The following is a 23,819-nucleotide window of genomic DNA, read 5'->3' as shown; positions in this document are numbered from 1 at the left end:
AGCTACTGGTGCTCAACACTGGACGTTTTTTAACCGACGAGGTAAGTGAATGGTAAATTAAACGTATTAAGCGCACGTGTGGTGCAGCAGCCTTCGTTGGACGCAGGCAGGCTTGCATGCATGAGCGCAATTACTGCGATGGACGGTGTCGCCTGCGGAGAGAGACGTTGTTGGTTTGTTGTGTAGTAGTAGACCATTTATTTTCGTCAAGCCACGGCGTAGTGCGATGGAGACTATACATTCATTACGCTTTAAGCAACTTCTACTGCTTCAGCAACACGACGTGGTGGTATTTTACTAGCTGTAGAATACAACTCTCGTAGACGTATTTATGATTCTGACGTTTTCAATCTACGAGAGTTGTAGGGTTCACCCCCCATGGACACAGGGACTTTTGGCGCTATGCTCCGTAGACACTCCAAACTGAAACTGAAATTGAAAATAAAGGTGCTTACCCCCACGATCAAAATGTTAACTCTCACTACGGGGCAGTAGTTTAATGTAATAATCCATATCTTTCAATAAAGAAGTGTTTTAATGCCGTCTGTGGCCGATTCTGTTGGAAGTTCCCAATGGGTAGTGACGCGCCCATCTGGTGAAACCCGGAATTACACTCAATGTAAACAGGAAGTAAACGAGGGTGAAAAAATGGCGTTCGGCCACAGACGGCATTAAAACACTTATTTTTTTTTAAAGATATGGATTATTACATTAAACTACTACCCCGTAGCGAGAGTTGACATTTTGGACGGGGGGGTAAGCACCTTTATTTTCAATTTGTTACGGGGTATAGTGCTGAAAGTCCCTGTATACATGGGGGGTGAACCCTACAACTCTCGTATATTGAAAACGTCAGAATCATAAATACGTCTACGAGGGTTGTATTCTACAGCTAGTATTTTACCACTGGTAAAACTCTCAAATTGCTGCAAAACGCCTGTATTGGGCCTATACATCTAAACTGCTTATATAGCCGCTTTAAATACACTTTTGAGGAATCTTTACCTCACTGGAGTATTTCCCATTTTCAGTACTTTTACAACTACTCCATACTCATAGGAAAATATTGTATTATATTTGCGAGGTGTTTTGAGCTTGTAGATCTCAAAAATACTTTTCAAAGTATTTTTTACACATTTGGAAACTTGTGTGAAATTAGACATTCTGCAAAATGAGTACTTTTACTTTTACTACTTAAGTATCATTTAATGCTCGAATACCTTTGTGCTTTTACTCAAGAACATTTTGAATACCGGACTTTTATTTGTAACAGAGTAGTTCTACATTGTAGTATCGGTACTTTCGCTTAAGTAGGCTACAAAATGTGAGTACTTCTTCCACCACTGCCAACTTCAATGAGACAAGTGGTGGGTGCCTGGTGCTCAAAGTGGTGCTCTGGTGCCCTCATGTGGACAACATTGGGAAATGTTTCTTTTTCGTCGTGGGCGGGGCCTTTTTAAAATTCATAATAATACAGTAAAAGTCTTGGGGAACCTAAACTCGCTATGATAAGAGTTGTAAGTTTACACACCGGCTATTTTCAAAAAGACACGTGATAACATGGAAACAAGATTTCACTTTTCTTTAGAGATTATTCTCTAAAGAAAAGAATAAAAAATACACCCGTTGAGTACAGTAGAGTCAGGGTTTATAAAGCATACTTTTACAGTTCTGCACCAGGCCTCGTTGGCGCAGTAGGCAGCGCGTCAGTCTCATAATCTGAAGGTCGTGAGTTCGAGCCTCACACGGGGCAGTATTTTTCCTTTTTTTTGTCATCCGTGGTGACGTTCAGTGGTAGAAAAAATATTCATCTTTTGTACTCAAGTAAAAGTATCAACACTGCAATACAGAAATACCCTATCACAAGTATAAGTCCGGAATTCAAAATGCACTCGAGTTCCAGCTTCATGAATGCCATTGTGCTGTTATAGCCGTGTTATTATATACAGAACTAAAGTGGACGAAATCGAATTGTGTGAGTTGCTGGCTGGTTCCCTTTCACGTGTGATTTTGAATGGTTAATGTGGCATGCGACCTGTGTGAAATAGGTAATAACTGTGTAATAACTGATTTATAAAGTATGCTGAATAGGTAGAGCACCAGGCCCGGCTAGCTCAGTCGGTAGAGCATGAGACTCTTAATCTCAGGGTCGTGGGTTCGAGCCCCACGTTGGGCGCTACCTTTTTCTCTGTTCCTGCTTTGATCCTATAGTCCTAGTGCTGTGCTTTTGTACTATATATGTTCATGCTGGGAATAAGTGTGTGTTTGTAGCCGTGGCTGAAGTTTGGGGAACAACAGACTGTCGTGTTTTCTGTCGTGTGTGTGTGTGTGTGTGTGTGTGTGTGTGTGTGTGTGTGTGTGTGTGTGTGTGTGTGTGTGTGTGTGTGTGTGTGTGTGTGTGTAATCAATTTGTACATATAAGCCTTTATCGCTTAATGTGTACGAAAGTGTGTTGGTTCTGAAAGCAACTGGCAGTGTTGCCAGGTTTGGAGAGAGAAACAAGCAACGTGGTCTCTGAAAACGAGCCCAAAAGAAGCGACTAGGGCTAGAAAAATAGCCGATTTGCAATTTCTTTTTAAAAAGAGAAAACATGGGGAGAATCTTGGCTAGGAAAAGGAATTTTATTTTTAATATGGTTCTCTTTCAAAGTCGTTCTCAAACATTGTCATGGCAAAGACCGTCTTGCCATGATGACAATGTTTGAGAACGACTGGTTTCACAGAAGAATAAGCCCAAAGTCGCTTATAATAAGCGGACATGGCACCACTGGTCTTAAACCCTGCGTCGCTCGTCGCCTAGCAACCTTGGCGGGTCACCACTGTAATCAACATCGCAACAGCAGCTGAGTTGTCTATCGGTATGTGAGTTTAGAGAAGTTGTAATCGAAGCAGCAGAGAAACACTGTCTCATCTCATCTCACGGAATAACAAGCCCAATAGTTCATGAGTTTATATGATCTGAATAACAGCTTAAATAGTTATTATGGCTGCAGCTGCAGCACTAGGTGTTGGAGTCGACCCCACTCCCGTTGTGTTTACTGGGGTGAAGGTAGGCCAGGTTTACAGGACTGATGTCACAGTGACCAATGTGGGGAAAACGTCCAAAACGATCAGACTGGGGAGGCCTGCTGCATCAAAGGTGAGTGAACCTAGTGGCTATACACTCGTCAGCATTGGTGGAATTTTTTTTTAGTAAAAGTATCAATACTGCAATTTAGTGTAGTTTTGGTGTAAAAATCGACTTAAAGTACCAAAAGTAGAAAGTATATTCATTATGCCGAATGTCCCATTTTTTCAAGTTCAAGTTTTCAAAAGTATAAAATGTATAAAAAAATCTTTTGAAAATATCAGATCTACAAGCTTAGATCGGCTATTTTCAAATGGCCGAAATGTATATAGGGCTGAAATGGTTATTGGTTAATATTTTGTAATAATAATCAAAATCTATAAAGTAGAACTAAAGTTTTCAAATCATTGTAGTGGGAGTAAAAGTACAATAGTCATTTCTGAGATGTAGTGGAGTAGAAGTAAAAGTGTTGAGAATTGGAAATACTCCAGTAAAGTAAAAGAAATACCTCAAAATTTACTTAAGTACAGTACTTGAGTAAATGCACTTAGATCCTTTACACCAACACAGTTGCCAAAGATTTCAAAGCAATGTACTCAACTTAAGTTGTTATTTGACGTGCTTTAATGGGGGGCTGTTTATTTGCATTGGTTTTTGTACAAGATTTTAGATAATTATTTATTAAACTGCTGCTACATTGAGGCAAACTGCATATATGTGAGCTGTTGTTGTATTTTTGACCATTATTTGCTATTACTTTTTTTTTATTACAGTCAATATTATTTTGTTTTGTATACAGAACAATAGCTGGTAAATTATTACATGATCAAACCTGATTATGTTTTAATGATTTCCAAATGGTCTGCTTATTGACTATGTGTACGAATACAGGATAGGTGGGCACTAGGGACATCTGGGCACCTTCTTGTTAATGCTCCAAAATGACTGGATATACAGGTTTGGTAGCGATTTAGAAATTACACCTTAATTGTCGAATGTTTAAGCATGCATGTAGTGTATACTTTACTTTAAAACATATTTCCAAATAACACTCTTCCTTGGTGCCCACCTATCCTAGGCTGTTACCATGTGTAGGCTACATTCCTTTGGCCGTCTCCTCTGTTCTTATACAGTCAGTTGTGTCACTACATTGTTTATGTTACCATGTTGCTAACGAGAGGAGAATTCACTGCAAATGCACGTTCTTGTCAGTGACTTGACAGATGTGTGGAAAAAGGGGATTCTGACCATAGCAGGGTTCTTCAACGTTTTCAGGCCAAGGACCCCCTAGCTGAGAGAGAGATGAAGCGGGGACCCCCTCTACATTGTATAAAATTGTGTTTCAGATTAAACTTTTACTTGGTCTGCTCTTTTTTCCCTCTACACCTAAACCTCTTTGCCAAAAATAGCAGATCTGCGAGGTGTTTTGAGCTTGTAGATATGCTATTTTTGGCTAAAGTTCTCCTCAGAAAAGGGATGATAGGGTTCAAGTGGTTAATGTATAAACTAAAAAATCTTATCACACAAACATTTGGCGGCCCCCCTGTAGTAACTCTGAGGACCCCCTAGGCCTAGGGGTCCCGAACCCCCTGTTGAAGACCCCTGGACAATAGGGCTGTCACGATTATGATTTTCTTTTGTCGTTGAACACTGGAGCATGTGAATACAAATTACATTTCTGTTAGGCTTTGAAGTTGCACAGGGCAGATGTGACAAATAACCTAAATATACAAAGAAATGACTGACATATTTAATAAGTACCTTAATATGGAACTTGGTACCCTCACCATGTTTTTAAAACCACACTCAAAACCCACCTTTTCAGACTCGCATTCCCTACATAAAATCCCAAACCCCCCCTTTTGTTTACCTTTCTTTTGAACCTATATTTTAACCTTGTTCTTCCCTATAAAGTTGTTTTTATCTTGCTTCTGTAAAGCGACTTTGAGTATCTAGAAAAGCGCTTTATAAATAGTATGTATTATTAATATTACTTTAACGGAAATTCCGATCTACAAGCTCACAACTCGTCGCACCACGATGCGTTGTAAATATAAATGTTTGCAAATTTTGCACATTTTTCAACATGAAAACGATTAAGACAATTATTTTGCAAAAATAATTGCAATCATCTCAAATAATTGCGTTTAGGCAATTATGTAATAACTGTGACAGGCCTAAATTTTGACTATCAAAGTGTTTTCTTTCTTCTTCCTCTCTCGCTTTCCCTCCCAAAAATAAGCTATTCAAACTCAGGGTCCGTGGCCCCCCAGTGGGTCCCGTAGCTCCTGGCCTGTGTGTAACGGGTACACTGGAGTTCACTGCACAGCGAGAGGAGGGGCTCACAGACCGCATGCTGCTCCGCGTGGACCACCATGACGCCATAGAGGTGCCCATACTGGTGTAAGTATGGCAACCCCCATGTGGCATGTTACTATTACACTGTCTGGTTCTTCTCAACCCATTAAGGCCTGAGGCCAATGCTACAAAATGTCTTCTAAATCCCATGTTGCTATATCGGTGGTTGTCAAACTGATCAAGGACCACCCCAAATGATATCTATCTGGCCGTGGACCAAAATAGCTAAAACAAAATATTTTGTTCCAGGGACCCCCCAGAAGCAAAGATTTGAGTTACAAATGTTTGCTTTAAAAATATATGTATATTCAAAGATTTGCACACATTTACACGATTTTTCAAAAATAGCAGATCTACAAGCTCGTAGTGCGGCACTCGGTGCCGCGCTATGAGCTTGAATATCTGCTATTTTTGAATAGCCAAATAAATCTAAAACGTTCTTAATGGGTTAAAAGACCACCAGTTTGACGCATTAAGACCCTCTAAATCAGTAGGCTATAGTTCTCAAACTTTGTCGTGCCAAGGACCCCCATGTATTTGGCCGTGGAACCCCATCTAAAAGTGTTTTGTGCCAGGGACCCCCAGAAGAGAAGATTTGTGTTAAAAAAAAAAAAATCAAAATTATTAGCAGATGTAGTACAAGCTCACAGTGCAAGCTCACAGCACGGCAAGAAGTGACACGCTGTGAGCTTGTATATGCTGTATATGCTATTTTTGAGAATCACTGTTCTCAATCCTAAGAGTTTTCTGAAAAAAACGTTGTTGCTATATATATATATATACACACACACACACACACACACACACACACACACACACACACACACACACACACACACACACACACACACACACACACACACACACACACACACACCGATGCTTTCCCAGTTTTAATGGGTTGATATGCATTTGGCCAAGGACCCCCATTTGATACAATTTCTTTTAAATCTCTGAGACCCCAATCTGTTCATTTAACTTTGAGGCTAAGGATCCGTTTCGTTCCATTTCCAAGTTAGTCAGGTAACCAGGCATTATTCACTGTGTCCTGTTGTAGTTTAAAAAAAAATCTTGTATTGGACTTGTAAAGTAGTACAAGTGGCAGATAACTTTTTTGCAATCTATCTGACCCCAAAAAAGAAAGGGCAAAAATTTGGCTTAAAGTTGGACCCATATTGGTCTGTTTTTTTTTTACACACAGTTAAATGAATACTCAGACTTTGAACAGAGGTTGTTTCTGCAGGTATCCCCAGTCCTGTTCCCTGCTGATGGACTCGGTTGTAGACTTTGGCTGCGTTGTGGCCAGCAGCAATCTGATCAGCAAACGGCTGCCTTTGACCAATCAGGGAACAGCAGCAGGTAAACCAAGCATCATGATCATATTCTCCAATGGGGCTTTATTTGACATCACATTTTCATTTTCATTTTGCAGGGCCGTAAGGCTACACTGAGTTCATTATGATCCCCATTAGCTGATGCATAACATCAGCTAATCTTCCTGGGGTCCACACATAACTTATACATTACATTAATCCAATAAGACCGGGAACGCGTCTGTGTCATGTTTAGATTTCTTTGGGCTATTCAAAAATAGCAGATGTACAAGCTCATAGCGCGGCACCGAGTGCATGATTTTTAAATCATGAAAATGTGTGCAAATCTTTGAATAAATATATTTTTAAGCGAACATTTGGAACTCAAATCTTTGCTTCTGGGGGATTGTACAAATGTCTTCTAAATCATTTTTTTTAAAAACAATTATGTTGCTATAATATCAGACAGTGGTTCGCAAACTTTTTCATTGTCATTTTGTTCCAGGGACCCCCAGAAGCACAGATTTTAGTTTTAAAAAGTTTGCTTTAAAACATATATGTATATATTCAAAGATTTGCACAAAATGTCAGGATTTAAAAAAAATGCAGATCTACATTTGCTATTTTTGAATATCCAAAGTATAAAATAATGGATAAAGTGGTTACACAGATATGTTCCTGGTTTTAATGGGATAACATTAACATAACATCTGCTGTGTTGATTTATGACATCCTTGAGGGCTCTGACAAAACAACAACATCCACATCACAGTAATGCGTGTATCAAATCCTTGTGAGCTTGCAGATCGGCTATTTTCAAACATGTTAGTACTTTTACTTTTGGTAATTTAAGTATATTTTGATGGCAATACTTTTGTACTTTTACTCAAGTAACATTTTGAACACAGGCCTTTTACTTGTAACAGAGTATTTTATTTATTGCGGTATTGCTACTTTTACTTAAGTAAAATATCTGAGTAGTTCTTCCACCACTGGTTATTATCTAGGAAGGGAATATGAGGTTATTACTTAGATGGTTTCAAGGATGTTACTGTGTCTCCGTGAATGGCCACTAGATGGTGCCATGGCACTATACACAAGCAGAACAACATAGGCCGTAAGATGTTTTTGTGGCAGTATTTGTCTTTAATGCAAAGAAATCCTCGAGGTTCTTTTTATTTTTTCTTCAGACCATGGTTTCAATCTCAAAATATTGAAAATGAAAATTCGGCATATTCTTCACAAACTGAATTTAAAGTATTGCACTCGTTTTGTTCTACTGTCAAGGCCACTAAACCAGACACGGCATTTCTTAATAGAAATTATGTTCATCTAATGACTTCAAATGTAAATGATTCTTATGATGTGTAATGTCTTTTTACATGAGGAGTGCTTTTAATTGGAACGGGTGTTATATGCAGTCATATACATGGGGAAGGAAGTAAAGAAAAAAAATCTGGCCTCCCCGTCGGGGAATTGAACCCCGGTCTCCCGCGTGACAGGCGGGGATACTGACCACTATACTAACGAGGAATGGGCCTGGCACCTGCCCCATTGTGTCCGGTTATAAACATAACTGCTATTACACTGTAGTAACCATGGTGCCCTAGGAACTCATTAGATTATAGACCTTTTCAAAAAAAAATCTGTTTATGTGAAAAATGACTTATAAGTGGATGACTATATATTTGTGTGAGATTGGACATGTTATGCATAAACTGAATACCAGGAATCTCTGTATCCATCTATCTATTTGTGTGCCTGTCTCTTGATATATCTGGATCATAAATACTGACATCATGGATTACTGACGTCATAGACTGGTCTGTTTGTGTTTAACTTACTCTGGAAGTGTCAAACAAGCAAGACGGGGTCTAATCACGGCATGGTTTGTGTGCGTGTGCGTGTGCGTGTGCGTGTGTGCGTGTGTGTGTGTGTGTGTGTGCGTGCGTGTGTGTAGGCATGTTCCAGGTTGAGTGCAATGGAGAGCCATCACTCAGGCTGTCGCCCAGCAGTGGAGTCATCGAGGCTGGAGCTACACAATGGTTGAAAGTAGAACTTTTCACAGACAGACCTAGACGGCTTGACCATGAGGCATTGTAAGGCAGATTCTTTACTTTGTTACTTTATATTCTATTTTAATGTTGATGCACGGACGCACGCGCACGCACACGCACACGCACACGTATAGAGAGATGTGGTCTCCTATCAATTTCCAATTCAAAACATTCAGTGTTAGCAATTCATGAAACTGATTAACCCATAAAGACCGGGAACGCATCTGTGTCATTTTGCTACGAGCTTGTAGATCTGCTATTTTTGAAAAATCTTGAACATTCGTGCTTTGCTTCTGGGGGGTCCCTAGAACAAAATATAGTAATAGTTTTTAGCTGTTCTTATTTTAATGTACCCAGTGTTACTGCGAAACTGGGCCTGACTGGACCTGGCCGATGCTGTGCGGGCCAAAAACGCGCGCGGAGCGCACACACATTTTTTTTACATTAATTAATTATGTACGCACGTGCATGTGGGAGGGACTAGGGAGGGAATTGTTATAGTGTTCCCTCCCAAAAAATCCAGAACACACCACTGGTTGGGGCTGCTAAATTTCAGTCAGACAACTCTTGGATTGGATTAGAATATATATTTATAAGCAAGCTTGAGCATGGATATAGAAAGCATGAGGAAGCATAGTTCTGGCGTCAGGCCTCTGAATCCATTCATTCCCTGTAAGAATAATAACATTTTAATGAATGTTACATGCCAAATAACATTTACAGGGAATGAATTAAACCCCCGTGGGGATCTAGAAACAGAGCCTACAGGTAGGGGTGTGCCGATATATCGTCCCGCGATATATCGCGATACGTTTTCGTGACGATATGTATTGTTTTGAAAAAAAACGTTTTTTTTTTTTTTTTTTTACAATCATAATAATCAGGCATGCAAACAGCCCGAGGTGAAAAGGGTGACAACATGTTGTTGTTTTTTTTCGGGTCAGGTGTCACACTATTGCCCTATTTGGATTCAAAACAGCTATTGTAGCTGAAAAGCTACAAGTTTGCATGTCTGAATAATGCAAAAACAGAATTATTTGTTTGCATTTTCTTTTTTTCTCCCCCATATATTTTCATAGTAAAAAAAGTGTGTATCGTATCGAAATCGTATCGAAGTTGTGAGCCAAATATCGTATTATATCGTTTCGTGAAATTAGTGTATCGGCACACCCCTACCTACAGGTGGATGCCGGGGAGGCGGGTGGGATGACTTTCATGGGCAGCAGCATACAGGTAAGCAGCGAGCAGATCACAGCAGCGGTAGCGAAGCACGTCAGCTCAGCTAGACAGGGAAGCCAGAATGAGCGCAGTACCTTTAACCACCCGATCAGGAGAAAAAGTGCATGTGACTAATAGTCACCTGATCGGATGGCCCAATCCCTTGAGTTTCCTGGCCTGAACTAGCTCCGTAAACTGTGTGCATCATTGCCTGTATATGGCTTTATATATCCTGGCTATTATTTTCACAAGACTCTTTTGAAAGTCGTCCTCTCTCTCTTCTCCTCTCCCGTCCCAGGGTGAAGCTCCACAACGGTCCTGCTGTACCTCTCAACATCAGGGCTGAGGTGGTGGAGCAGTGCCTTGAGCTGTACGACCTCAAGGTAATCCACCAGAGTTCAAACGTAACCCATTAAGACCTGAGGCGATTCTTAAAAATGTTTTCTAAATCCTAACATTTTGAAAAAAAATATAAAAAATATTTTTTTCACGATTTTTCAAAAAATAGCAGATCTACAAGCTCATGGCGCGGCACTCGGTGCCGCGCCATGAGCTTGTAATATCTGCTATTTTTTAATAGCCAAAGAAATCTTAAGTGACTTAAAGGGTTAAGTTTTCATGTTGAGCACATGGAGCCTGACAGCGTTCAGATATACGTAATATATCGCTGTTGTCGGGCAGAAGCCTCTTATCTCCATATGCAAACCTTTTGTGTTTTTTTCATAATTTAATGCCCTATTCGAGCGTACTACTAACACAAAAGCATTAAAAGTAGCAGATCCATAAGCTTGAAATGTGTTTTATCTGCTACTTTATTTGTATCTTTAATTTGAATCCTGAAAAGTAACAGTTTTGGACATATAAGGTTTCCACCTGACAGACGATTATGCTGTTTTATATTTACAAAGCTTTGGTGAATCCTTGATTGTGATATAGGGTCAATTATGGAAGTCTGTGATTGAAATCCCAGGGCCTGCTTTTTAGTTATTGACAATTCATTAAGTAGCTGTGTAATAAGTAGGATATTGTACAGTATGCATCAACATGCTACAGTATGTTGATGAATTGAATACATAGGACCACAATGGAAACAAAGTCCCCAGGACCTTTTTTTATGTTATCCTTTTAGCCTTAATGTCTGACTGTACCATGAGCTGTTTCTGACTAATCAAGTATTCAATCAATCAAATCAAAGCCTCATATATCAAAGCCTTAATATATTTGACCTTATATTGCGCTATTCATCGTCATACTCAGGGACGTGCACAGATAGACTCTAGGTGGTGCTAGAGCACCTGCCCTTTGCCCTCTTGACCAGAAGTGCCCTTTTTTCAGTTTACAGCAGGGGTCTTCAACAGGGGGTCCTCAGAGTTACTACAGGGGGTCCGCCAAATCTTTATGTGATATGATTTTTCTTTTTACCATAACCACTCGAAACCTAGCATCCCTTTTCTGAGGAGAACTTTAGCCAAAAATAGCAGATCTACAAGCTCACAACACCTCGCAGCGCGAGGCGTTCTGGGCTTGTAGATCGGCTATTTTTGGCAAAGAGGTATAGGTGTACAGGGAAAAAGAGTAGACCAAGTAAACAAAAAAATAATAATTTGCTTGAGCACCTGCCCCTCAAAATGTCTGTGCACGCCACTGGTCATACTTATTAATAATAGTAACTCTTGGTTCTTATTTTACAGGGCCGTGCTTTGCCTCTGGTGCAGTTTGGGCCTGTCTACTTCGGGACGTCCAGTGTGGAGCATGTGGTTCTGAGGAACAATGGGCCGCAGGTCTGTGACTGGGTCAGCCTGCTGCAGAAGACTGCTGCAGGCACCGAGGTGGTGAGTGGATGAGGAGAAAAGGCTGATGTACACCAGTGGTTCTCGAAAAATGTTTTATTTTAAGGACCCCCGGTTTGGTATTGTATGCCAGTGGTTCTCAACCTGTGGGTCGGGACCCCCAGGGCCAATGATCTGGGGGGGGGCAGATGATTGGCATTAAGCCAGATGATTGGCTTAATGTGCAACTTTGTTTTCTCACTCAGCACTTAACAAACCAACATACAGTCTAAGTGCAGGGGTACATCTGCACATTTATGAAGTGACAATTTAAGGACTTTAAAGACATTTTTAATACCTCTAAAGTCACAATTAACACATTGACTGCCAATCGCGTAGATCTACGCGAACCTATTTAAAGCCGCAGCGTGCCAATCGCGTAGATCTACGCGAAGTGGTCTTTTTTGTATTTTACATTAGATTAAGTCATTACCTACATTGTCAAGAAATTTCATCCATCTAGACCACAGAAAAGTTGTAAAATTTCATGATCTGGTCAAGTGATCACATAAAAGTTGTTATTACAAAACACTAAAGTCACATAAAGTCAGTAATCTGCTCATATAAACCCAAAAGTTTGATCCAGCAGCAAGTGGCTGCAGGCTGTGCTCAGTGAGAGGGCAAGTACCTGTGGAAAACGTGATGATCCGTGTGAACGAGCCAGCATGCTTGTGGTGTGCACGAGCATGCTGGCTCGTGCACGAGGAAGCTGGCTCGTGCACGAGGAAGACCCAAAACACATCAGCCAAGTGATCCGAGGTCGCCTTTACACAGAAGTTTATACACATCTGCGTGAGATCTGAGGCTTTGGGGCATTGTGTTGTATGTGCGCGGGGCTGAACTATTCCTGACCACATCAGCCGAGACACAGAAGTTTACAAAGAGCTGCTGTGAGATCAAAGGCTAGACATCGTGCTCCTATGTGCACGCACTGTTCCACACACACACACACACACACACACACACACACACACACACACACACACACACACACACACACACACCGTAGGCAGGACAGACGGTAAGCTTTCCACGCGCACGTTACCAGCAGCAGCTGTGATGTGATCGTCGCCATCATGTTTAGAAAACAAAGAAAAAAAGAAAACACTCACCATGGATCTTGATTTTGGACGCGCGCACCGAGTCATTGGATAGAGTTGTAGGCCTATTTCTTCATAAATGAAGAAAAGATATTGTGGATAGATCCGTGTTGGAGATGACGGTAGGCTGAGCTAGACTTGCCACTCGCGTAGATCCGTTGGATCATCATGCCTACAGTCATGTCGCTCGCCAATGTCGCCATTGCGTGTCTGTGTGCGCGCGCGCGCACCCGATGCCCCAAAAACTTTAAATCGGGGCCGCGCTAATCCCTCGTTCTTTCTTGCGTTGGATAGAGAGGGCGTGGAGGTATACATAATATAAGGTGGAAGTTAGGCGAAGGTTTAGGGCAGTAGATCGGCGATATAGTATAAAATCAGGTGGAAATAGAGAGGAGATATATATATATATATATATATATATAGGTGGAAATAGAGAGGAGTAGTATAGTTTATTGTGAGAGAGTAGACTATATTCAGTATGCCAAAGCGCATGGCAAGCGCAAACAAATCAGCGGTTCGGCTGATCCATGCCAGCCCACGTTGGATCGCTTCCTCCGGGGACCGAGTGCAGCCCCAGCACCACCGAAGCCTCCAGTGGTGGTTTGAACTGGACCCTCCGGCGGGCGGGTGGGTCGCGGCTGTCGGACAGGACGACAACCGGGACCCACCCGGGCGCCGGAGTTCGAGGAGATCGGTGCCCGTCCTTCAACACCCCCTCCCCCCCCTGATAGCGAGCATGAGTTCGACGGGGCGGCTTCCTCTAGTGATCCCTCCCGCGATGCCTGGCAGCCATCTCCGAGACGTTCACCTCCTCATTTTCCCATTGGTAAGCACACATTCAATGTTTTATCGTCTTTTATTTGTTACATATAGTTGATTCAATGTAGAAAACTAGCGACTGTGTGTGAGACGTAGCCAGTGTTGCCAGGTCTGCTTATTTTATCGCTATGAGCTTGTATATCTGCTATAACTTATAAGCCACACTGGGCTGGGCTTGTTTCTCTGTAAGGCTGCTTGTAAATCATAGTGGCTGAGCTTGTAGATCGGCTATTTTCAGATATATAGGTTTGAAGTGCTCTGTGCTCATGTGGCCTATAGTCGGCTAGTCGCTACTTGTGGGCTCGTTTTCATAGACCTGGTTGCTTATTTCTCTCCCACAACCTGGCAACGCTAAACTGCATGGCCCGTTTCTCTCGGTGTCTGTGGTTCTCAACATGTGGGTCGGGGCCACAGCGGAGCTCACAACAACGCGACGCGTTGTCGCGATCTGCTTGTAGATCAGATAACGACAATGTTTAGGTTTTATTGATATATTGTGGTGCTATAAAAAAAAATAGCAGATCTACAAGCTTTTGAGCTTGGAGATCTGCTATTTTATTCTGCCTTTTTGAAGGGGGGAAATGGCAGTGCTGACCCCCCCATCAAAAGCCTCAGTCCAGGTTTAGGACACAACAACCAATTTGATCATTTTTGTTGATGTTTTCCTGACCTAGAACTGAACCCCCAATGTCTTTCATCTTGCCATCTTGCCACTTTCAAAAAGCAGGTCATGATGAGGTCATGTCAACATAGCGTTTGAAAAATTCACCAGTAACATGTAAAAAAAAAAAAAGCTAAAACCTTACACAGCAACGGTAAATATTCTCTCATATTTATGTATATATATGCATGCATGTGATCTATGATAATGCTAAATGCCTAAATTGATCTCATGTACATAATATTGATCAAGTATTTTTTTTATTTATTCTATCAGGGCCAGACATGGGTGGGCCTGGACCGTCACCCGTACCGCCACCTGGAACTCTGGAACTACTGCTGTCGGATGAGCTGCTCCAGGAAATCTGCCACCAGACCAACCTGTATGCGGGTCAGAAGGCTCCCAGTGATCGGCAATACGCCAGAGGAAATGCCTGGAAAAAAGACAATCAGCTGACAGTGACAGAGCTGAAGAACTTTCTTGGCCTCTTCTTCCTCACTGTGAATCTGGCGTCTTCCTGGTGAAGTGGTAATAGGCCAGGTTTTGGTCCATGTAGGTGTTGTACTGCACCGCGCACACTGGCTTTTGAACGTCCACTCTGTCACTGTTGCCTTTCTGCCTCTTGTTCACGGTCACCATCTCATCCTGGTGGCACGTGTTGATCATCGTGACGATTTTGCTCTCCTTGGCTCGCCAGGCCGTCACCATCTGTAGTTGGGTAGTTATATTTAGTTTGAAATGACTTGCACTTTGTAGTGAAACGGCCGTTGTGGTGACTGCTGATGGTTGACCCGAGGCCCAGCTTAGCCTTGGTCACGGCCTTGATGACAGGTGGCTGCCCTCTATTGCATCGGAGCGTACTGCACACGTGGGTCCCTTTCCCCAGAAGTTCAAGGCACGAGTCCACCGAGTTATAAAGGTTGTCCATGTAGAGACGATACCTGTGCCCTACAAGGTCACACAGCAGGAAGGTCACTGTCTCACGCAGGGTAGACTTGTTGATTCCACCACAGCACGGCTTCATGTGGTAGAGGTACCCCGTCTGAGAATCGCACAGTATGTAGGATTTAATTCCATACTTGATCGGTTTCTGTTATGTGGGTTGTAGACCTTGAAGGACAGGCGCCCACACCAGGACAGCATGCCCTCGTCAATGCTGATGTGCTGGCTTGGCAGGAACATCTCCTGGAACTTCAGCGTCAAGTACGTCAACACTGGGCGGATCTTCCACAGCAGGTCTTTCTCTTTAGGGTCAAGGGGCTGGGGGGTATTGTTGTCTGTGAAGTGGAGGTAGGACCAGATCAGCTGGTACCGGTTCCGTGCCATGACCTTGCTGAAGTAGGGAGTTGCCAGGGGCTCACCAGTGGTCCAATACATGGCAATATCAGGCTTCACACAGATCCCAGATAGTTATATTTAGTGAAGCGGCTGCTACTGCCACTAGAACCTGCCACTTTTCTATTTATAGGCAGAGATGTTATTTGTATTTATTTATTTTGCACTGATTGCACCATTTATTGATGTTGAACTTTGAATGATTATTATTTACCTGCAAACCCCACTCACCATGCACTGCACATTGTGAAAAAAAAGCTGATCTAGAAGTTACGCTCAGTAAAAGTTTGTAGATATGCTATTTGTTGCTATGAATACAGGTGTAGCTTGAGATTGTGGGGCAAAAAGTTGACCAATGTATTGATGTTGCACTTTGAACTTTGAATCATTATTATTTATTATTATTTGATGTATATAACTGGAGTTGAAAAATTGTTTGAATAGTAAAAACTTGTTCAACCTGCCACTTTTCTATTTTGGATTTATAGGCAGAGATTTTATTTGTATTTATTTATTTTGCACTAATTGCACCATTTATTGATGTTGAACTTTGAATTATTATTATTTATTTTATTATACAGTAAAAAAGAAAAAAAGACTGAAAATAGTCACTTCAGTGTTCATTTTCATTCACTTTGGAGTGAAACAGAGCGATAAATGTACAATCTATAGCATATTTCTTTTATAAACAAATATTGTTTACATGACTGATGTCAATGACTGTCAATGAAGGCGCAAAATAAATGTCAAAGACTTTTGAAATCATTTTATGCATCTAAAGTGTGTCCTTTTACTAAAACCCTCATAACTCTGAATCTAAAGAAAAAGGTCTTTTTTTGGTGAAACCAAGCTGTATTCAACTACCTCTAGCTAAAGAACGGAACATGCTATCAACTCACTTTTTTTTCAGATGAAAGAAGAGATTCTAAGCTTTGTTTTGAGATATTCCATTTGTTTATAGTCATAACACAAAATGTTCTGTGAGCCCTAGAATATGAGTCAGAATGGTCAAAATTCCTGGCACTGGCTGATCCTGCTATAGAAAAACCTCTGGCAGTCAATGTGTTAAAGACCACTACTGTGTCAAAAGTAAGAAACAAACTATGCTATAAAGATGGTCAAAAATTGGCCAAATTTTCAAACATTACCTTAGAAAGAGGCAAACATTTTCAAAATAGCCAATCTACATGCTCACAATGCCTCGAAACACGAGGCATTGTGAGCTTGTAGATCGGCTATTTTCACAACTTTTATCTGCGGAATGCGAGACAATTAAATGCCTCAACTGCAAGTGCTTGTCAGGGTGGGTGGGGGGGGTGGGGGGGGGCAGTTCAAATATGATTATTTTGGGGGGTCGCGGCCTGAAAAGGCTGAAAACCACTGCTGTATGCCATGGACCAAGGGTCCATTTGGTTGGTTCCATTTGTACACTCCCAGAGTTACAGACCGGTAAGGAACCATTTGGTTTCTATCGATCAATCATTTAGCTAAGGTACACCCTGGAACCCCCTCAAGGACCCCTGGGGGTCCCTGGACCCCACTTGAAGAACCATCGACGTACACTAGGTTGTGTGTTATACACACAAGCTTAGGGCTTGTGTTATATTGACACTACCAGAAGATTCTATTTTCTGTCCTTTAATTTTTCTATATTTTATGAATATGTAATCTGATTTCCGTCTGTTATCTGATTTTGTTTATAACAAAATATATTAGACTTTCACACGATGCATCATTAGCACAACCTGTATTACGTTGGTTCTCAAAGTGGGGTCCGGGGACTCCCAGGGGTCCTTGAGGGAGTTCCAGGGGGTCCCCAGCTAAATAATGGCTAGTTAGGAACCAAATGGACCCTAACGGGTCCATTTGGTTCCATTTGTACACTCTCAGAGTTAAATTAACATTGATTTTACAATCAAAATTGGGGTCCCAGAGATAGAAATTAAATGGGGGTCCGCTATAAATGCATGTCAAACTGGGGGTCCTTGAAATTAAAATGGTTGAGAATCACTGCTTGAGCAGTAAAAATCTTCTTTTATGGGGGTCCCTGGCATATCTTTTCAAATGAGGGTCCACGGGCTAATAAGTGTCAATTCGGGGGTCCTTGACATGAAACAGTTGTAGAACCACTGCTGTATTGGTCAGTGTTGGTTGTTTGTTTCTCTGTCTATGCTCTAGTGTCTGATAGCAAAACTGATTAGGAAACATTCACTGTCATACTTATGTGTTACGACAAGTAAAGCATCCAACAACATAATATGACAACTGACTCCGTCATTCTGCGTGTTCTTCATTAAGTCAAAATGACCAACGGTTGTTGTTAAAGGCCACGGACCTCCGGTTGAGCACAGACGCCGCCCTGCTGGTGAGGTCGGAGAAGTGCAGCCTGGCCACACAAGACGCCTCCCATGTGCTGGCGTGTGTTCCCAGCCAGGGAACGTTAGGACCGTATAATGAGACCACCCTCACTTTATGCTTTAGCCCTGACTGCAGAAGGTAAGCTGTGTGTGTGCATCTGTGTCTAATAGATATTTTGAATGGTCAATGTAGACAGTTCCAGGAAAAAAACTAAAACAAAGGAGAAAAAAAAAAGTGTGTTCTCCCCGTCGGGGAATCGAACCCCGGTCTCCCGCGTGACAGGCGGGGATACTTACCACTATACTAACGAGGAGGAACTATGTAAGGAATTCGATATTAGGGTTTAAAAAGATAAACCCAGGTTATTACTGTGTAATAACTGTGTAATAACTGTATACTCTTGATTGATTGATTGAATACTTAATTAGCACGTTGCAAAAGAAAAATCACAGGAGATTGCGTTCCCGTTCTGAATGGGTTAATCTGTCCTGTGACATTTGTACCCCTTCTGTCTCAAACGTTCAACTGAAGTACACCCTATGAGTACATGTTTTACTCATGTTTTAATTGCGGCTGAAAAGGGTAGGCTACACATATAGTGAACAATTTACAACTTTAAGTCTCACTTTGCACTCAGTCTGACACTGCTATTACAATTATAAGTCATTAAAACCACATTTTTAGACAGAATATATTTAAAAGAAAATCAAATTTTCCACCACAATTGTGTGAACCCCCTGGCAGTGCTGGTTCACAAAACAACCGGTTGAGAACCCCTGTCCTACATTATAGCATGTTTCAAATGTTAACCAATGCTTTGTTTAACCTTTAGTCAACTATCTAATCTACATAAAATGTTTTTCTATCAGGAGCGCTACTAAGAAGAAAAGTGCTGGCACAGCCACTCGACAAGACTACTCTCTCTTCCTGCTGTTTGAGTGTGTGGGGACAAAGCATGGCTTCACTCCTCACAACGGTAATCTCACATATACTCACATTACATATCAGTTAATTTATCCAGTTGTAGCTCTGAGAGCTACATGTGTAACCAAATGGACCCTTATGGCAGTAGTTCTCAAACCTTGTCGTGCCAAGGACCCCCATCTGAATTGTTTTTGTGCCAGGGACAAGACCAGAAGAAAAAAAATCTAAATTAAACATATTTACAAACGCTTACGATAAGATTTTTCGAAAATGTTCAAAAATAGCAGATGTTCGAAGTGACACACTGTGAGCTTGTACATCTGGCTATTTTTTGAATAGCCAACGTATACATGGATAAAGCGGTTAAAATGGTTGGTCTCCAGCAAAAGTAGTTAACATAGCATTACAATCGTTTTAACCACTTTATCCATTTATATATTGACTATTCCAAAATAGCAGATGTACAAGCTCACAGCGTGTGTGGCGCACTGCGAGCTTGTACAATCTTGAAAGTATTGGAACATTTTACATCAACAGCAATTACAACATAGCGCAGCACTCAGTGCCGCGCTATGAGCTTGTATCTGCTATTTTTGAGTAGAAATGCTTAAAAACCCCAAAAGAGCTAAAGCTGTCTCCTCTTTCCTCTCTAGGTGGAAGGAGTGTCGAGTTGGCTGTGACTGGAACGGGGTTACCCGTGTCCGTGGTGCCCCATCCCACGCAACGCTTCAGCTTCCCCACGTGTCTGAAGGGCCAGCGCGTGGACCTGCTCTGCGTGCTGCGGAACCCGGGGCCTCTGCTCCCCGCTGCCTTCCGTTTTCGCAAGGCGGCCCACTTCATCACAGAACCCTCTGCAGGCACCATCGCCCCTGGACAGTGCCAGGTAGCGACAGTGGTGTAAAGTAACTAAGTACATTTACTTGAGTACTGTACTTAAGTACAATTTTGAGGTATTTGTACTTTACTTGAGTATTTCCAATTTTCAATACTTTTACTTCTACTCCACTACATCTCAGAGGCAAATATTGTACTTTTACTCCACTACATTTATTTGAAAACTTTAGTTACTAGTTACTTTTCAGATGTAAACTATGATATAATGAAACACACATTAACCACTTTAGCTCTATTTTATACATAGGCTATTTGAAAATAGCAGATCTACAAGCTCACAACGCGTCGCATCGCGACGCGTTGTGAGCTTGTAGATCGGCTATTTTCAAATATTTAGTACTTTTACTTTTGATACTTTAAGTACATTTTGATGCCAATACTTTTGTACTTTTACTCAAGTACATTTTGAATTCTGGACTTTTACTTGTATCAGAGTATTTTTATATTGCAGTATTGGTACTTTTACTTAAGTAAAGAATGTGAGTACTTTTTCCACCACTGGGTAGCGAAGGCTGTCGATGATGATTATTGAATGAATGAATGAATGAATGAATGGTTTATTTTCTGTCTTTGTTCACAGCAAATCAAAACAAACGTGTGTGGACTTAGAAAAGGAAAAAATCATTCTCACAAATGTACATATCCAACCAACTCACACACCAAATCCAAATTCAATGACCGAAAAAAAGTAATAGGTTGAAGCACAATGCTTATTCTTTGCCTATGAGTTATTACTTTTTCTTGTGGGGGGATTTTGGGATGTTTTTTCTTCAAAGTAATCCGCAATAATTAGGAAAAATACATTAATAGTAAAATTTAAAATTAAAAGGTAAAAGTAAATTAAAAAACATATGCAGTAAAAAATATATCTAGAAGCAATAGTACATAATTATGTTTGGGCAATAATTATAATAATTGGGTGTGTATAATAATAATAATAATAATAATATATTTTCTAATAACCAGTGATCACTTGCATGCGCGAACGCATGTGCGCACACATAGATGGACTGAATGCACTGCCACAGGCCAGGCAAGCAAATAAATAAGTCGAGGAGCCAGCCTTGTACATGCAAACAAAAGCCAAGTATTGTTCTTATTTCATAAAAGCAAATATTAACCCTTTAAGATCTGGAACGCATCTGTGTCACTTTTTCATTGGGATATTCAAAAATAGCAGATATACAAGCTCATAGCGCGGCACCGAGTGCCGCGCTATGAGCTTGTAGATCTGCTATTTTTGAAAAATCTAATTTTTTTTTAGCAAATCTTGAGATTTGAGTTACAAAAGCGAACATTTGTAACTCAAATCTTTGCTTCTGGGGGATTCAACAGTTTTTGATGAGCTTGTATATCTGCTATTTTTGAATAGCCAATGTGTAAAATAATGAATTTTTAGCTCAAATCAAGAAGTGACACAGATGCGTCTCCAGGTCGTAAAGGGTTAATCCACTGTGGAGGTGTCCCTGTATGGGGTTGTCCTTGTATGCGTTTGCTACTCCATCTGTTTTCCTTGGTTCCAGGACGTAGTGCTGTCATTCGCCGCCCGTCAGTTGGGGAGGTTCCATGTGCGGCAGAAGCTGGACATCCTAGGTCGGGTTTTCCGTCCTAAGAGCGATGACGGAACCGATGACATCACTGAACTCCGCCTTCGCAGCTTCCACACCATCACGCTACACCTTTCTGCTGTCTGTCGCCCCGAGACCACCCACCCAGAGCCCAGACTAAACCCTGGTACACACAGGAGGAAAAAAAACTCAAAAAAGTATTGAGATTAACCACGTAGCTGTGTCATTTTAAGATTTCTTTCAAAAATAGAACATTAAAAAAAAAAAGCAGATATACAAGCTCATAGCACAGCACTGAGTGCCGCGCTACGAGCTTGTAGATCTATTTGTGTCGTGTGGTGCAAATCTTTGAATGCATATATATTTTTGAAACAATTTTATTTAACTCAAACCTTTGCTTCTGGGGGGGGTCCCTGGAACAAAATTTTGAGATGGGTGGGTCCGCGGCCAAATACATATCACATTTTTTTTAAACTGTTAAAATTTAGAAGCCATTTGTAGAATCCCCAGAAGCAAAGAATTGAGTTACAAATGTTCGCTTAAAAGAATATATATTTGCAAAAACGTTTTTTCTAACTAGAAAAGGTGCTCCTCGGAGCACTGCCAGACCCCTAGTGGTTGAAATCTGAATGGCCGGACTTCACATGACATGTGTGCAGAGGAAAAGAGGGACAGACCAACCGACAAAGCCTCCTTTAGGCCGACCCCTTGGGTCTGGCAAAAATAGCAGATATACAAGCTATATCTGCTATTTTTGAATAGCCAAAGAAATCTTAAAATGACACAGATGCGTCTTAATGGGTTAAAGGAAGACATCTACAATCTGACTGTATGTGATACTGTAGCTACACAAATGCTCGAAGTAATGCTGCTCAAAAGGGGTTGTGCACCGCAGACCATAACCCTGAGTTATGAGATTCCCAAACCGCTCATTTCTCATGCACAAATCTCATATCCAGATTATATTTGAAGATACAATATACATTCAGAATTCTGGCCAAATCTGTCACTTCTAAATAATTAAAGATTGCCGTCAGGGTTGCCAGATCTGCTTAATATAATTTCCCCGCAAGATTTTATTGTTATTTTCAAATGGCTGATGTACATGTTAAAGTGCTCATGTGGCCCATAGTCGCTTCTTTTGGGCTGGTTTTCCTAGACCTGGTTGCTTGTTTCTCTCACAGAATCTGGCAACACTGATTGTCGTACATCCATACTTTGCCGCTACAAATGTTTCAGTTTAGCTTCATTCGGCTTCAGCCCTGGTTTTTGATTGGCTGTTTCCTCAACAGGCCTCACGCCTGGGACGGCGCCTCACGTTCGCTCTGCTGACCTGGCTCGCTGCAGAGGGACGGTGCGCGCCGCCGTCGTCAACGCGGCCAAAACGTACCTCCTTCACACACACGGCAGGTCAAAGAAGCGCGGCTCGGACGAGGGGGACACGTTTGTGGCGTTTCCTAACGATCGCGCTGCCAGCCTCCGGCCTTCCTCTCCACATAAACAGTACAGGTAGATGTCATCCAGACGCACGCAGTATGCATGCACACATGTCTCTGTGTGTGTGTGTGTGTGTGTGTGTATACTGTAGGTAGCTCTCCGCCAAACAGCAGTGGTGGGAACAGTACTCAACTGTTTTACTTAAGTAAAAGTATCAATACTGCAATGCAGAAGTACTCCGTTACAAGTAATAGTCCGGAATTATAAGTTTACTTGAGTGAAAGTACAAAAGTATTGGTATCAAAATGTACTTAAAGTACCAAAAGTAAAAGTGCTTGAAAATAGCAGATCTACAAGCTCACAACGCGTCGCGATGCGACGCGTTGTGAGCTTGTAGATCGGCTATTTTCAAATAGCCTAGGTATGAAATAGGGCTAAAGTGGTTAATGCATGTTTTATAATGTAATAATGTATATCTGCAAAGTAACTAGTAACTTAAGTTGTCAAATAATTGTAGCGGAGTAAAAGTACAATATTTGCCTCTGAGATGTAGTGGAGTAGAAGTAAAAGTATAGACAATTGGAAATACTCCAGTAGAGTAAAAGCACCTCAAAATTGTTGCTTAAGGACAGCCCTTGAGTAAATGCACTTAGTTACTTTACACCACTGCCAAGCAGACTACTACAGATTACTACAGACTGGCTGTCGAAAGAAGCCGGGAGATCAGTTGGTTGGAAGGTGTGAAAAAAGTTGCCGAATGCATCCGAGAGCCGACACCAACAGATGGCTACTATGGTGCTAAAAGCCCGTTGCTATCTGACGGTCGGCGCTCGATCGATGCTTCCCTACAACTTGCGAACCCTACTTGACAGTGTACCCTGC

The 23,819-nt window shown here is 41.5% G+C and overlaps 1 protein-coding gene across 1 annotated transcript in view; it reads left to right on the top strand.

Moving 5' to 3' along the window:
- Window positions 1-2,982: 2,982 nt before the first annotated feature.
- The window catches only part of LOC311040558 (cilia- and flagella-associated protein 47-like), a gene marked incomplete at both ends in the record, with an annotated part of 83,351 nt that continues 62,514 nt past the window's right edge, over window positions 2,983-23,819 (top strand). The window contains 14 exons of the mRNA XM_084050889.1: window positions 2,983-3,138; window positions 5,309-5,469; window positions 6,668-6,783; window positions 8,698-8,836; window positions 10,311-10,395; window positions 11,704-11,844; window positions 12,506-12,590; window positions 14,698-14,921; window positions 15,530-15,657; window positions 18,055-18,252; window positions 18,984-19,090; window positions 19,692-19,921; window positions 21,456-21,666; window positions 22,793-23,009. Coding sequence (XP_083907015.1) covers window positions 2,983-3,138; window positions 5,309-5,469; window positions 6,668-6,783; window positions 8,698-8,836; window positions 10,311-10,395; window positions 11,704-11,844; window positions 12,506-12,590; window positions 14,698-14,921; window positions 15,530-15,657; window positions 18,055-18,252; window positions 18,984-19,090; window positions 19,692-19,921; window positions 21,456-21,666; window positions 22,793-23,009 — 2,198 coding nt within the window. The remainder of the gene's footprint in view (window positions 3,139-5,308; window positions 5,470-6,667; window positions 6,784-8,697; window positions 8,837-10,310; window positions 10,396-11,703; window positions 11,845-12,505; window positions 12,591-14,697; window positions 14,922-15,529; window positions 15,658-18,054; window positions 18,253-18,983; window positions 19,091-19,691; window positions 19,922-21,455; window positions 21,667-22,792; window positions 23,010-23,819) is intronic.

The sequence above is a fragment of the Gymnoscopelus microlampas genome (genome assembly GCF_963454915.1).
Source record: "Gymnoscopelus microlampas genome assembly, chromosome: 24".
In the NCBI taxonomy this organism is placed as follows: Eukaryota; Metazoa; Chordata; class Actinopteri; order Myctophiformes; family Myctophidae; genus Gymnoscopelus; species Gymnoscopelus microlampas.
The sequence above is the reverse complement of the archived record's forward strand: the minus strand, read 5'-3'. Positions and strand labels throughout refer to the sequence as shown.